Raw genomic sequence first — 14,219 nt, forward strand, 5'->3', positions numbered from 1 at the left:
GTTCTGGAAGGTATATGACAGCTACCAAGCCTTTTTCTGTTATTTTACCATATTACTTCTCTATGTTAGACTTCAAAGGCCTTCGCAACGAAGCTAAGTTTAGCACGATGGAACCGTTCCCTATTGTTGCTGTTGATGGTTTACCCGAGCAGGTCACAGCGTAAGTTTTATGTATAGTGTTCAATGTTTTTCACTGCTTGTTTGTATTGTTATGTTTTTGTTATGTGACTTTGATTTTTATTAGTGTTCTCATAATGTCTGTTTTTGTGTTTTCTTATTGTTTTTTTCCAATGATTGTGGTGTTTTTGTAGCATCATTTGTTGAGTATTTCATTGATGGCAAACCCATCCCATCCTCTGGTTTTGATGTGGAAATTCACCGCGATCGTTTGGCTGTGTTATTTTATCATTATGGCATGAAGAAGCAACTTGAGAACATTGAAAGTGAATCCGAGGCCCCTCCCAGCCTTCCCAAGAAGTGATTTGTTTTTTTCAATCAGACTGTCATTGTTCTTATGGTTTTTTAATGTTGTTTTTATGTTTTTTTATGTTGTTTTCGAAAACAAACATTGGTGTTCTGTTATGTTTCTTACGTTTTGTGTGGACAATATGTAATCTTTATTTCTGTATGTTTTTTTTTCTTCTTCTTATGTACAAACAAGTTGTTATGTTAAATTTGTTAGTATTTTCATTTCACATCACATCTTTTTATGTTTTTTTTTCTTATAGTTTTTCTGTTTTTTTGAATACAAATATTCATTTCATTATTAAAAACACAAACTGTTTCAATAATAAACTTCATATATATATATATATTCAATTTAGTATCAAACATCTTTTAATATCCAATCTAAAGTATCATTAAATCCCAATGTAATCAATGTTTTCAAATAAAAACTGTATTCCCTATGTATTTCAGAAATTTAAATTCCTCAATATCTCATTCTCAAAACGTATGTGTAGTTTTCTTTTATTTTTCCACTGTTGTTCTGTTGTTGTTTTTATTCCCTTCTACGTCTTCTGCTGCATGTTCTGTTGTTATGCCCCAGTTCACCACATTTGCTGCACTTGTTGTGTTGATCCTTTTCCCATCCAGCCTTCCTTCTTAATGTTTTTGGTCTTCCTGATTTTACTCTTTCATGCGAAGGAAAGATTATAATATTCTTCACTTCTTCCGGTACCTCCCACTCACTTTGGTGTCCTATTGGGTAAACTGTCCCTGAATAAGTTGCCAGCCAATTTTTTTTTTGTGTAGTAATCTGAACAGTAGGTGTACGGGTCCATGTTCATCTCCCTCATCACGGCCACAACGTGCCCGCATGGCATTTCATCTATTCGGAACCTGTTGCACGTGCATGTTCTTTTTTCTAGATCTACTTCCCACAATTCTTTCATTCTTGTTACCTCAAACAAGTAATCTGTTGTTGCTTTAACCTGTTTTAAATTTTATTACAAAAAAACAAACATAGCTGATATTGTAACAACAACAATACAAAACTATTAAAACAACACTACAACAACATATTTACTTACTGTTTGTTTAGTTTTTTTTTTTTTAAAAAAAAAAGAAGCATAATGAATATGTTACCTCCAGATTCAATGAGTATGTGTAATTTTTCAGCAGTATGTCTTCTCCAGTTGGTGATAGCTTAGTAAAGGTGTTGTGTGCTTTTGTCCTATTAGTATGCGTCCATTGTTGCACCAATGCTCTCAAGCATTCTAGCAGCGTTGTAATTGGTAGCTCCCTTGCTGCCAAATTTGCGGCGTTCAGTGATTCTGATATGTTTGAGGTCATTGTAGAATACCTCTTGTTTTGGCTATGAATTCTTGACCGCTTTTCATAACCGACTTTTTTTAGGTAAGGTCTTATGCGTTTGTCCAATCCATCCAATTCAGCCATGTGGAACTCGAATTGCTTTTCTGTGTAGGCTTTGACTGCTCCAAAGAATGGCAGATTGTATTTGGCAAAGATGTCGTTTTGAAGCTTGTTTTAAGGTTGCTCAAAACGTGGTAACCGCAGTAACTGTGTGTAATTTCTGGATAGATTTCTCTTGCTGCTTTGATGAGGCTTTCATTCCTGTCTGAAATTAGGCATTGGTGTTCCCGGACCCCATACGCTTCTTTAAATTTTTTGAAGAACCATTTCCAAGATTGGTCATTCTCAGAATCTGCAACACAAAACGCTAGTGGAAAAATATGACCTGCTGCATCTTGTGTGCATGCGCACAACAAAGTTCCCCCATAAGCTGCTTTGTGGAACGTTCCGTCCACAACAACTATCGGTCTGCATGCTCCCCACCCTTTTATGGATGCATCCAACGCCATGAAAACAAAGAGCAAGCTGTTGTCTTCTGTTGTTTTCAGATCGACAAATGATCCCGGGTTTGTTTTTTCCACCATGTGTAAGAAACTCGGTATTAGGCTGTACGAGTCACTAGCATTACCTCTCAAGTCATTTACTGCATGTTCCTTACTTCTCCAAGCTTTCATATAGTTCATTTTGATGCCATACCTGTATTTCAACTCCCCTTTTATGTCCATCGGTGTTGCCTTTGTCTTTATGTTCAAGAACTTCGGTTTTATGCTTTCCCCGATCAGTTTCGATGTTGCTTGCCTTTGGTCTTCATGCCTAATATTTATGGGGCATGTGTGGATCTTTAAGAACCTCCTGATTATGAATGTGTTTGTTGGGCCATTTCTCGATGCTCGTAGAGACCAATTGTAGCTTTCGTAAACACATTTCAGACTGTACTCTTGAGAGCAAGACTTCCACACTTTGTACTGAAAGTTGTTTTTGATTGCGTAGTAGCTGAGGACATTCTTTAGAGTTTCCTTGTCTTTGTATGCCTGTCCTTTTTCCACTTCGGGGTAATGCTTGTCTGTTATTAACTTCGCATTGTTGATGTCGATTTTTGGATCCAGTTTTTTACTGGTGTTTTCAAGTTTTTCTACCATTTCTTCAGCAACCAGATTTGCATAGTCAATTATGTCGAATTTGTCGTTCTCATCTTCTATTGTTTCTGACTGTTCCCCTTCTTCTGTTTGCTGTCCCGTTGTGTATGATTCTGTTGTTGTTATGTTGTTTTCAAGCGTTGTTGTGTTGTTTTCGATCATTGCCACATTATCTTCATACGGTGTTGTTGTGGATATCAAATTTGGTGTTGCAGCAGGTGTTGTGTTGTTGTTTTGCTGGTTGACGCATAGTGGATATGTGGTGAAATCTGTTTCTTTGATTTTCAATTCCAAGTAAAAGTAGAGGCTTTGATCGTTGAATATTTTTATCGGCGGTATTCCTTCTTTAGCTTGGTACTGTATTTGTAGTGTTGTGCAGGTGTTTTCGCACCCCAATGAAGTAAGCAGTATTTGCAGTAGCTCTTCGTAGTTGCATTTTGTTGGTATGAATTCTCCACTAGCCACATAGTTCACATAATTGTGATCTTCATTCCATTGTCCATTGCTCTTGATGAGTACTGGTAGACGTTCCATTACCTGTCATTCTAGTGTCTTATTTCATGTTAAAACAATAGTACAACAACAGTAAAACAATAGCAAAACAACAAAACAAAATCAACAAAAAAATCATACAACAACAGTAAAACAATAGAAAAACAACCAAATAAAACTACCCATTATATTTTTTATTAGTTTTTTTTATTCTATTTGTCTGATACATATATTTAGGAATGTTTTTGTATTAATAACCGTAAAACAACATTAGAACAACCCTAATTTTTTGTATGAACAATTGTAGTAATTTGTCAACTATTTTTTACCAATCATTTTGTGTTACAAACGACAAATTAACAATAGAACAACCCTCATTTATCATTTCGCATCATAAATTAAAGAATATCACATTACTGTTTTTGTTTTTTTTTTTGTCTTAAACTTCAGATCTAAATCTGGGGTTTTTTTTTTTTTTTTAGTTTCTTAAGAATTAAATTAATTTTAGGTTTTGTTGTGTTTACCTCTGTTTTTTGGGGGGACAATGTTCTGTAATTCTTGTTCTTCGATTATGCTTCCATTTACCAAAAACTCTTCGCCGGATTTAATGGTTTTTTCTTGGTTATCTCCGACTCCGGCGACTCCCCACACACGAAGCAGTTCGTTTTTCCGTGTTATTTTACTGTTCACAGTATAAATGTTAAGTTGTTGGGCTTGGGCAGTATAAAAGTAAAGAAAATGGGCTTGGGCAGTAAAAAAGTTGTTTTTGCCGTGTCCCAATATTTTTGTAAAATTTTAGTCAAAAAACAGTATATATGTAAATTTCCATTCTCATATTTATGAAAAATTCCTTTAAATTTAACGAAATTGGGCCCAAAAGTAGAAGAGCCCTGTTAGACTTACTTTCCTTATTCTTATCAAAACGCCGTCGTATTGATTGGTCTACGGTCTAGAGTGAAACCACACTCTCTCTCTAGAGACTATACTCCTCTTCCTCCCTCCCCTTCTCTCTCTCTCTCTCTCTCTTCTTCCGAACCTAAAGCAAACCCCAAATTTCGTTCCTGGCATCTACGCCTTCTACCAATCGCCTCAACCATGCTCCGGCAACGCTTGGTCTCCGCCCTCCGAACCCGAGGCGGCGCCACAACCGGTCCTAGCCGCTGGACCAGTCCTGGCCACGAAGAGCGACCCAAGGGATACCTTTTCAATCGGCCTCCACCACCACCGGGTCAGCCTCGTAAATGGGAGGACTGGGAATTGCCCTGCTACGTCACCAGCTTCCTCACCATTGTTATTCTCGGAGTAGGTCTCAATGCCAAGCCTGATCTTACAATCGAGACTTGGGCTCACCAGAAAGCCCTCGAACGCCTTGAGATGGAGCAGGTGGGTCTTGGCGCTTCTGGGTCTTCTGAATCAGACTGAAATTTGATCCGGGTATGGTGTTTTTGGATCGCCCTTTTCTGGGTTTGATGTTATTTCTCTGGGTTCAATGGGATTTTCGGGTTTGGGTTTTTTGGGGCTGAGAAAAGTGGCTGTTGATATTTTTAGTTCAATAAGGTTTTTTTCGAATGTTTTTAATTACGAATCTTCTGAAAGCTTAACTGCTGCAATGTTTACTTTCTTTCTGTTGATTATTGGACCTTTAGACTTGTTTAAGTCTCAAATAGCTCATAAATATTCCTTTTCGAATCAAATTTGTTTCTATACTTATTTAGATTTCTAGCATAGAGATGTTATTGGAGTGGCTTTTAAGCTTTGATTAGTCCATTTATTATCTTGTTTTCTTTTAGAATTTTGCAATGGTGCAGAAGATTTTTCGTATCTCAAGGAGTGTTATTAGGTGCTATTCTTTTTTTCTTTCAGGAAAGTACTTTTACTCAACATAAGTGTTTGTGTTACTACGGATATTGTCTCAAGTTTTCTTGTTTGTTCCCATGAATTATATTGCAACATAACATTATAAGCCTGATACACCTTCTAATATGGGGTATATGATACTCAGTGGGAGAATTATATAATGTGCTATGAGTTTATCCAATAGATAGTGTTAGTGTGATTGTTGATAATTATTCCATAGATTTCACAAGAGAGTATAAGTGTAAATCATTTCGCCAAGAGGAATCAATGAAGAACATATGACTTTTCTATTCTCTCTCTTCTCTTCCCTTCTCTTCTTTCTCTATACTCTCTATTCTCTATGTTTCTTCCAATTCTTCTTCTGTCTTCTTATATGGAGTAAGCCAACGCTAAAGTTCCGAAAATCTTGATACAAAGTCTTACCAATTGGTGCTTTCATTGACCTTCTTCCTATGGCTGATTCTTAACATGGCTGGATCTGAAGTGCTTCATGCACTACAAGTTTTGCAATCTCAAATGGATAGCTACTTCACAACTTGACATTCTGAAATGGATAGCCATTTCACTACTTTCCAGTGTCTGCTTGATAGCCATATCAAGGTGTTGAACTTGAAGACACCAGCAATGGTAGAGAAACCAATCAATGGGGTTCTCACTATAGTGGTGTCCTTAGTTTCCAATGTTGATATCGATTTAAGCATGGGGAAACAATTTGTCCATTCTTCACTTCTTGTGAACCGATGTAGCTGTTGTGCTTGTGCGTTTTTGACGCAGGATTTGATGGGTTGGTGGTTCGATTCAAGTCTTGAGGGGCATGTGAAACATGTGCCACACACATGACACTCATCCCTTGAAGTCATTAACAACGTGAACCCACGACACGGTACCCAATCACGCTTGAAGAGTTCTTTAGTTAGTCATCTCCACATATCGAGGGTGGAGATGGACAACTTCCTCACGATCCCGAAGTTTACGGGAGCAAATCAACCACTACTCGGAGGGGAACCACCACCAATCTTGTCAAGGATCACATCCATTGGTGTGATTTAGAGTTGATGTATAGGCATTGCTTTTGCAATGATAGTAGGCTTCCATGTTAATTTCTCTCGAAATCCGAACACACTAAGGGGCCAATTTCAACGCCTGGTCCTATATTTGGGGTCCACCTTTCAAGCGCGGGTGTTCTCATTGTTCAACATAGCAAGAGCTCCAAGCCTTGAGTTTTCAGATCCCCTGTTCGCTTACTGGTTGGTCTTCGGAACCATCTCCAACGGTGGTGGGCGAACTAGTTGTGGCTGCAGTTCTGGTAGTTTCCAAGGGTGTCAACACTCTGCCAGCGACATCTGTTGTGGTACTTGCTGCCTGTGTCTCTGTGAATGAGGGTTGGTCAATCATCATTTTTTGAACTGGTTTTCCGATATCGGTCAGCCAGCAATGGGAATTGTTTTCTGGAGCTTCCATAAAGGGCTGATAAGACTCCAAATGCTCATCATAGTGAGAGATTATTTTTTTTCCTCAAGGGCATTATGTCAATGACTTTGACACTGTGACACTACAAGTATTTTATTCATTTCAATGACTTTTGTTGCCCTTGTTGATGCTTCAGTGATTAAGGTATTTGCTCTTAGGGTACAAGATGAAGTGTGGCCCACTTATGTCACAGTTGTAGGTTTTATTTCTGCTTATTAAAAGTTGTCTGATCTTGAAGTGGGTGGGAGAGTATGTGCATCTGTTACAAAGACAGGAACACTACTCAATGTTTTTTTTTGGTAAATGTGCTTGATGATATGCCCCTTCAATTTGGCACCGTTGCTATTAATTTTACTACTTTGGATAGCAACTAGAGATGGCCCAAAAATTACCTGCCAGTATGCTGCACAAAACATTGGTGTTGTGGTCGTTATTGGTTGGTGAATTTACTCACAGTGATCATGTAAAATCTTGGGTACTCTTCATTGGGACACCTGAGAGATTTCATATCTTAGCATCCTATGCCTTTTTGTTTTGTCCACCATTTGGTCACTTCTTGCAAAATGGGTTGATAGATAGCGACCAACATGGCCCTGGATTGCGTTGTGTGGTTGGCTTGGAACAGTCCCATGGATAACTACACTATGTACTGCCATAATAGGAGTGTTATATGGACATGCTAGGAAAGCACTTCATTGCTTGGAGAATATACAACTGAAGGATGAGATCATGTATGATGGGGTTGTCCTTAGCGTGCTTGCAACTTTTACTCTTTCAACTCTGCCTGCACAAGGATGATCATCCTGCTTTTAGTGAATCTTATTCAACTTTGTGCAACATTAAAGCAAGTGAGGCTTAGGCATTAATTATTTGTATCATATCATCATGTGAAGTTATGAAAAATGAAATATTAGTGTCATGGATTTCATTGTTTGTGGGTATTATTAGCAATGATTTTATGGAATCAGTTTGGAGAATATTCCATGCTTCTTGATCTTGTTGTGTTGTTGACCGTGTGGTGCGGTGCGGGTACTTCTTGGAAGTTGGTTCGATGACGACCATTCTTACTCCGTTAATATGAACATGGCAGAGTCAATTTCACCATTCTCCTGGCTAGCTGCAGTTTCTGCTGGTGTGTTTTCTTCTAAGAGCTGTTGTGTTTGCCACCATAATGTGATGAGTTTGTTTATCCCATAGGCAATAGATATCATCATTGTTGTGATTGTTGGTAATTATTCCATACATTCTAGATTTTTTTTTTTTTTTTTTTAGATCTTTCTCGTTTGTGTTACAATAGTCTAATATTTCATTATGGTTGTTGTCATGAAAAACCAGATTTTATAAGAAAAAACTATATCGCAAAAAAGAAAGTCAAATAGGATTATTTGTTATTTACTTTTGTCCAATTTGCAAAGTACTGATGTCTGCACATTTGTAGATGGGAAAATTTAAAATTTATGCTTGTGCGGATTGAATGTTGATCGACACGTAAAAGTAATTGATTTAATCAAAATTACACATTTATATAGATTTTTTAAAAAAATTATATAAACAATTAACATTTTTATAAAAAAAAAAATAGTAATTTAAATTTTTTATACATATAAAACAAATAGTTCAAATGTATATTTTATTCTAAAAAAAATTAGGGATTTTCTTTCTTAAATTTATAGATACAAGAGGTTGTATTTTTTCTCTGGCCAGCCTTGCCGGCCTCCTCTGGGCATAGATACTATTTGGTTGGGGTTGTGTTTGTTACTGCGATTAATCTTATCTTTGTAATATAATTTTGAGTGTTTTAGTCTTGTTTTTGTGACATGATTTTGTTTTATTTTGTTTCGTTGTTGGTTCTTTGTTCTTAGATGACTTACCGTCAAATTGCTATTAGTGGTTACGTACATTGCACAATAGTTGAGTACTCAAGCTACGAGGTTGAATGAACTTGCTGCAACAATTTTTACTATTGTGTCTTTTAAGCGGTAAATGAAACTGGATATAGATGCTCTTAAAATTAATTGTGATGTTACAATCTTTTTTATTTGATTTATGTTAGTTTTCTTGTTGAACGATATGAGAATTAGGCAGCTAATTATTTTTGGCTCATATTTATTCTAATCATTGTCTTGTCTTCAATGGGGAGATGTTCCAATTGAATTGTAGATTATTATTTTAATTGATTACTATTAATAAAATTGTATGATTTATTAAAAAAATGTATATTCTATTCTTTTTATGTACATATTTTCTACATACATTAAAATAAAATTAAACATTCTTTTTACACAATGTTTTTTCTTCCTTCAAATTTGTTATTTTTTATTTTATTTAATTTAATGTTAGAGACATAAAACAAAAATAATTTATTTTATTTTGTTGTTAGCTATGTGAAAAAAAATATTCTTTTAATAAATATTAAATAGTTTAATATTAAAAGGTAACTAATTTAATCCACAATTTGGGAATTGGATTGTATTTGAGTTATTGTGCGGATTGAATCTAAAATATAAAATTTGTACATTGTGTTGATGCACTGTAAGTAAAATAGTACAAATTAAATTTGACGAACACTCCTAAATTTTTGCACTTGTGTTTTGACAGAAGGTCATATTATCATGAATAATATCTATATATTTATATAAAGAAAAGTAAAAAATAAATTAGGTGGCATTTATATATATATAAATTTTTTTTTTCTATTTTTACTAATCTATGAGACTTTTTCATTTTGTGAAGAAAGTTTGATGATAAATATTTAAGAAACAATCTCACATTATTTAAAAAACCATTTTATATGTTGTCTTATATAGTATAAATAAGTAAATAAATATTCATTTTTATTTGTAACAGTATTATTTTTTTTTTTATCACATATAAAAGTTGAAAAAATATTTTTATTATTCAATCTTGTTTAGTTGATTATAATTTTTTAGTTTTTGTTTTATCAAAATTTTAGTATTAAGTAAAAAAAAAGTACTATTTAGAATTTATATGGCTATTTTGTGAGTTCTTAAGATTTGTTTTAAGGATTTTTTTAATTAGGTGTAATAGGATTTAAATAAAAATGAAATTTAAATATATTTTTTTGTAGTATATATGAATAAATATAATATGTTTTAGGGCTTTTTTCATAAACATACAACAAAAGCAAAATAATTACAAAAAATGTGCAAAAAAAAATTATTTAAAAAACTCATACATTTTAAAAATTTATTACATAAAACCATACATTTTAATCATTAAATAATATAAATCATTAATAATTAAACTAATTACCATAAATAGAAAACTATAATTAATGTATCTAATATTATTTTGTAATATTTTATCCTTATGTTTATTATATTAATGTTTCAAAAATTATTAATAATAAAACATGTTTATTAAAATTCAAAACAAAGAATTCTGTAAAATTAATTAAATAAATAATAATCAGTTTTATAAAAATAAACAAATTAAATATTTTTTTTATCAAAGAAAAAATGTTTATTATCTATTTTAGTATGAATTATTATAATTTAATAATTTTTTTTCAATAAAATACAATATCAAAATTATAAACATTAATGTATATAAATATAAATCAATGCTTAATATTACTAAAAATAAACATGACATACATAGTGATATAATAAACATATGTAAATATTATTATTTTGTTTATTAAATTAGTAGGTTTAATAAATAGAAAACAAAATAAACATATATACACAAAGTATTTTATATTATTAGTATGTTTATTATAATTGTAAATATAAAAATAGACATAGCCAATTTATACTATACTAAAATAAATATATTTTTTTTATTGTTTCTATATATTCATTATTTTCTATGAGCAAGTAAACGAATTAAATACAATTCTTACATCAAAAAATAAATAAACAAATATAACTTTATAAACTCCAAATATTATTTAATTAAAAAATATAAACAGGACACAATAAACAAAAATAAAAGAAAAAGATAAACAATTTTTTTTATATACATATATTATTTATTTTATAAAAAATTACTAAAAAATAAACATGACACACATAGAGTAATATAATAAACATATGTGAATATTATTATTTTGTTTATTAAATTAGTATGTTTAACTAATAGAAAATAAAATAAACACATATATACAAAAAAAAATATTGTATATTATTGGTATGTTTATTATAATTGTAAACATAAAAATAGACATAGCTAATATCTATACTATACCAAAATAAATATTTTTTTTTTCTATTGTTTCTATATGTTGATTATTTTCTAATGAGTTAGTGAACGAATTTATCTATTAAAAAACAATTTTTACATCAAAAAATAAATAAACAAACATAACTTTATAAACTTCAAACATTATTTAATTAGAAAAAATAAAATATAAATTGTAGATAAGTATATATGCATATAATTTACCTAATCAACACAAAATTATTTATGGAAAAAATCAATATTGAGAATCATATATTTTACAATAAATAAAAATGTGATAATATATCAACAAAATATAAACAAAAAAAAATTGCATACATTTATAACACAAATAATAATAAAAAAAATACAAATCAAAAGAAAACACTTGTAAATAAATAAAAAAAAACTAATCTTCTTTTTATAATTTTTATAAACATAAATGTTTAAAATTTGAGTATATTGTATTTGGATATAGTATGTATTTGAATAATTCTTTTATAGGGAAGAATTAAATAGTGATTTAATCTAAATACAAACTTTCAATATTTGTAATAATGGTTGATTTTTAAAATTATATAAAAATATAAAATAATTATTAATATATCATCATTCAATAACTATAATAATGAGTGATAATAAATCAAATAATCAAATACTTACCATTTATATATTGTATAATAAATTGAAAATAATTTTCTTCATAATAGATAAAATGTATGATTATATGAAAATAAATTATTCTGCACATATATTGTAATAAAATTATATAATGTATACATTAGTGTAAATTGCCCTATGTTTTAATATGTTATAAGATGGGTAATTGGCGGTAAAACTTCCAAAATTTGTGCGGTAAAACCCCCAATACTCGTATTCTGTTAGCAATTTAACATTTCCGTCCATTTTAGGTGTTAAGTGCCATGTTGGACTGGACACAGTGTACACATGGCACAATTTTATTGGTCCACGTAAAAAATTATTTAAAAAAATTAAAAAATTAAAAAAAATTAATTTGAAATTAAAAAAAAAAATATATAAATAAAAAATAATTTTTGTTTTCTTTTTCTTTCTTTTTAAAACAATGTAAATAAGCACATATAAAATTTAAAATTAAAAAAACACATGGTGGCTGGTGGTGGAGAGGACTCCTACGGGTTCGAAATGTTAGAAATAATTGGGGTCACAATTGTATATATAAAATGTGTGTTGGGTCATCAAATAAATAAGTCAAATTTATGTGGTCTATTTTGGAATAAAGTTTATGACTTAAGGGCATGATTGTCATGATTTTAATATGTGGATACCAATTAGACAATTTCTATATTGATGAGGGGCCAAATAGAAATAGTCAATAAATATTACCAACAGGTTTGTCTGTTGGTAATATAACGGGTAATGGTCCCCATTTGCATCGTATCTTTTCACTCTTGTATCCCCATCACCAAGAGCAAAAGTTTACAGAGAAAGGTTTTGATGCAAATTGGAAAATCATACCAATAAAGATCATTTAATGGTCGATTCTATGGACTCCGGTACGCTTCCGCTATTCCTTAATCTTATTGTTTGATTCTCTTGAATTAATTAAGGCTAAATTAAGTTTTACAGTATTCCTAACATGTGGTATCAGAGCATCCCTAAATTAATTCTTGAAGATTTATGATATTATTGGTCTTCCATTAAAGTTGCAATCGTTCATATATATATATATATATATAAATAGTTGATATGCGATTGACTTTTTATATGTATGGATTCTGTTTTGGTTTTGTTTTAGCCAATATAAAGAAAGATATGTATATAATGTGCGATGAAATTTTGTCTTGATCGACTGAATGCGGCTGAATTGTATATATACATACAATTCGTTTATGTTGTTGATAACTTATATATGGGCCGGATGATATGTTTTGCACAGCATTTATAATGCTTTGCGATTAGAAAATTTTGCCAAGCTTAATATGCATATGCATTCTGTTATGTTTTATTATTATTATTATTATTATTATTATTATTATTATTATTATTATTATTATTATTATTATTATTATTATTTTAAAATATATTATAGTTTTAAATAATAATAATAATTCAGTAACAATTGAATTCAAATTTTAGTTTTAAAATTTGTTAAGGATATCTAATATTTAATTAAATTAATTGAAACAAAATATCACCAAAGTGATCTCTTTTGTGTAGATTAATTTAATAAAAATATTATGAGAATGGTGTGTATGTAATTCATAAATTTATTAACTAACCCAAAGGTGAGTTAATATTTGGATGAATTTCATGCATGTTTGTGGTGATAAATGTGTGACAATTATAAAGAATTTTGTGTGAATAATATGTTAGTCCAAAGATTGCATATTGTTTGACATAATTTATTGTCAATATTTGATCACTACAACAAGAGTACCACTTACAATTAATATTACTGTCCAAAGACTTAATATTAATGTTGTGTTTGGTATCTTGAGATGGGATTAACCAATATTTGAATTTATTGTTTTATTTGGATTCTTATATGAGCATGTTATTTATGTAATTGTATTGTTCTTTTCAGCTGTTGCTAGTGTATCTGCTAATCTTAATTCGGTACCGGTCCTTAATGGTAATAACTTTAAGGACTGGAAGGAGAACATTTTTATTGTTCTTGGCTGCATGGATCTTGACCTTGCATTAAGGATGGATCGTCCTGCTTCTCTTACGGATACCAGTACCTCCGAGCAAAGGAGGATTTATGAGAAGTGGGACCGTTCAAACCGCATGAGTCTTATGATCATTAAGCGCGGCATACCTGAGGCTTTTAGGGGTGCGGTGTCCGAGGAGGTCACCGATGCCACAACTTTCCTTGCTGAAATTGAGAAGCGCTTTGCAAAAAGCGATAAGGCGGAAACAAGTACTCTTTTAAAGAAACTTATTTCCATGAAGTTTAAGGGCAAGGAAAACATAAGGGAGTACATTATGGAAATGTCTCACCTTGCTTCAAAGTTGAAGGCACTAAAGCTTGAGCTTTCGGATGACTTGCTTGTGCATTTAGTGCTTATCTCTCTTCCTCCACAATTCAGTCAATTTAAAGTCAGTTACAACTGCCAAAGGGAGAAATGGACTCTTAATGAGCTCATTTCATTTTGTGTTCAAGAGGAAGAAAGATTGAAGCAAGAGAAGACTGAAAGTGCTCATTTGGCAAGCACCTCTAAAGATAAGGGCAAGAAAAGAAAGAATGAGGCTGCTAAGGATAAAGGTCCTGCACATAAGAAACAA

The 14,219-nt window shown here is 31.6% G+C and overlaps 3 protein-coding genes across 3 annotated transcripts; 1 reads left to right on the forward strand and 2 right to left on the reverse strand.

Moving 5' to 3' along the window:
• Positions 1-1,187: 1,187 nt before the first annotated feature.
• LOC133035889 (uncharacterized) lies at positions 1,188-1,794 on the reverse strand. Its single transcript, XM_061112328.1, has 2 exons — positions 1,588-1,794; positions 1,188-1,433 (listed from the first exon to the last, which is right to left on the reverse strand). Exons 1-2 carry the CDS (start codon positions 1,792-1,794, stop codon positions 1,188-1,190), a joined length of 453 nt encoding a protein of 150 aa, XP_060968311.1.
• A 71-nt stretch (positions 1,795-1,865) lies between these two features.
• Positions 1,866-3,485, reverse strand: LOC133035890 (uncharacterized). Its single transcript, XM_061112329.1, has one exon. The coding sequence runs from the start codon at positions 3,483-3,485 to the stop codon at positions 1,866-1,868; it is 1,620 nt and encodes a 539-aa protein (XP_060968312.1).
• Positions 3,486-4,383: 898 nt separating this feature from the next.
• LOC115709794 (uncharacterized) lies at positions 4,384-5,137 on the forward strand. Its single transcript, XM_030638010.2, has one exon. The coding sequence runs from the start codon at positions 4,539-4,541 to the stop codon at positions 4,863-4,865; it is 327 nt and encodes a 108-aa protein (XP_030493870.1). The 5' UTR covers positions 4,384-4,538; the 3' UTR covers positions 4,866-5,137.
• The last annotated feature ends 9,082 nt before the right edge of the window (positions 5,138-14,219 follow it).

Source organism: Cannabis sativa, chromosome 3, assembly GCF_029168945.1.
Source record: "Cannabis sativa cultivar Pink pepper isolate KNU-18-1 chromosome 3, ASM2916894v1, whole genome shotgun sequence".
In the NCBI taxonomy this organism is placed as follows: Eukaryota; Viridiplantae; Streptophyta; class Magnoliopsida; order Rosales; family Cannabaceae; genus Cannabis; species Cannabis sativa.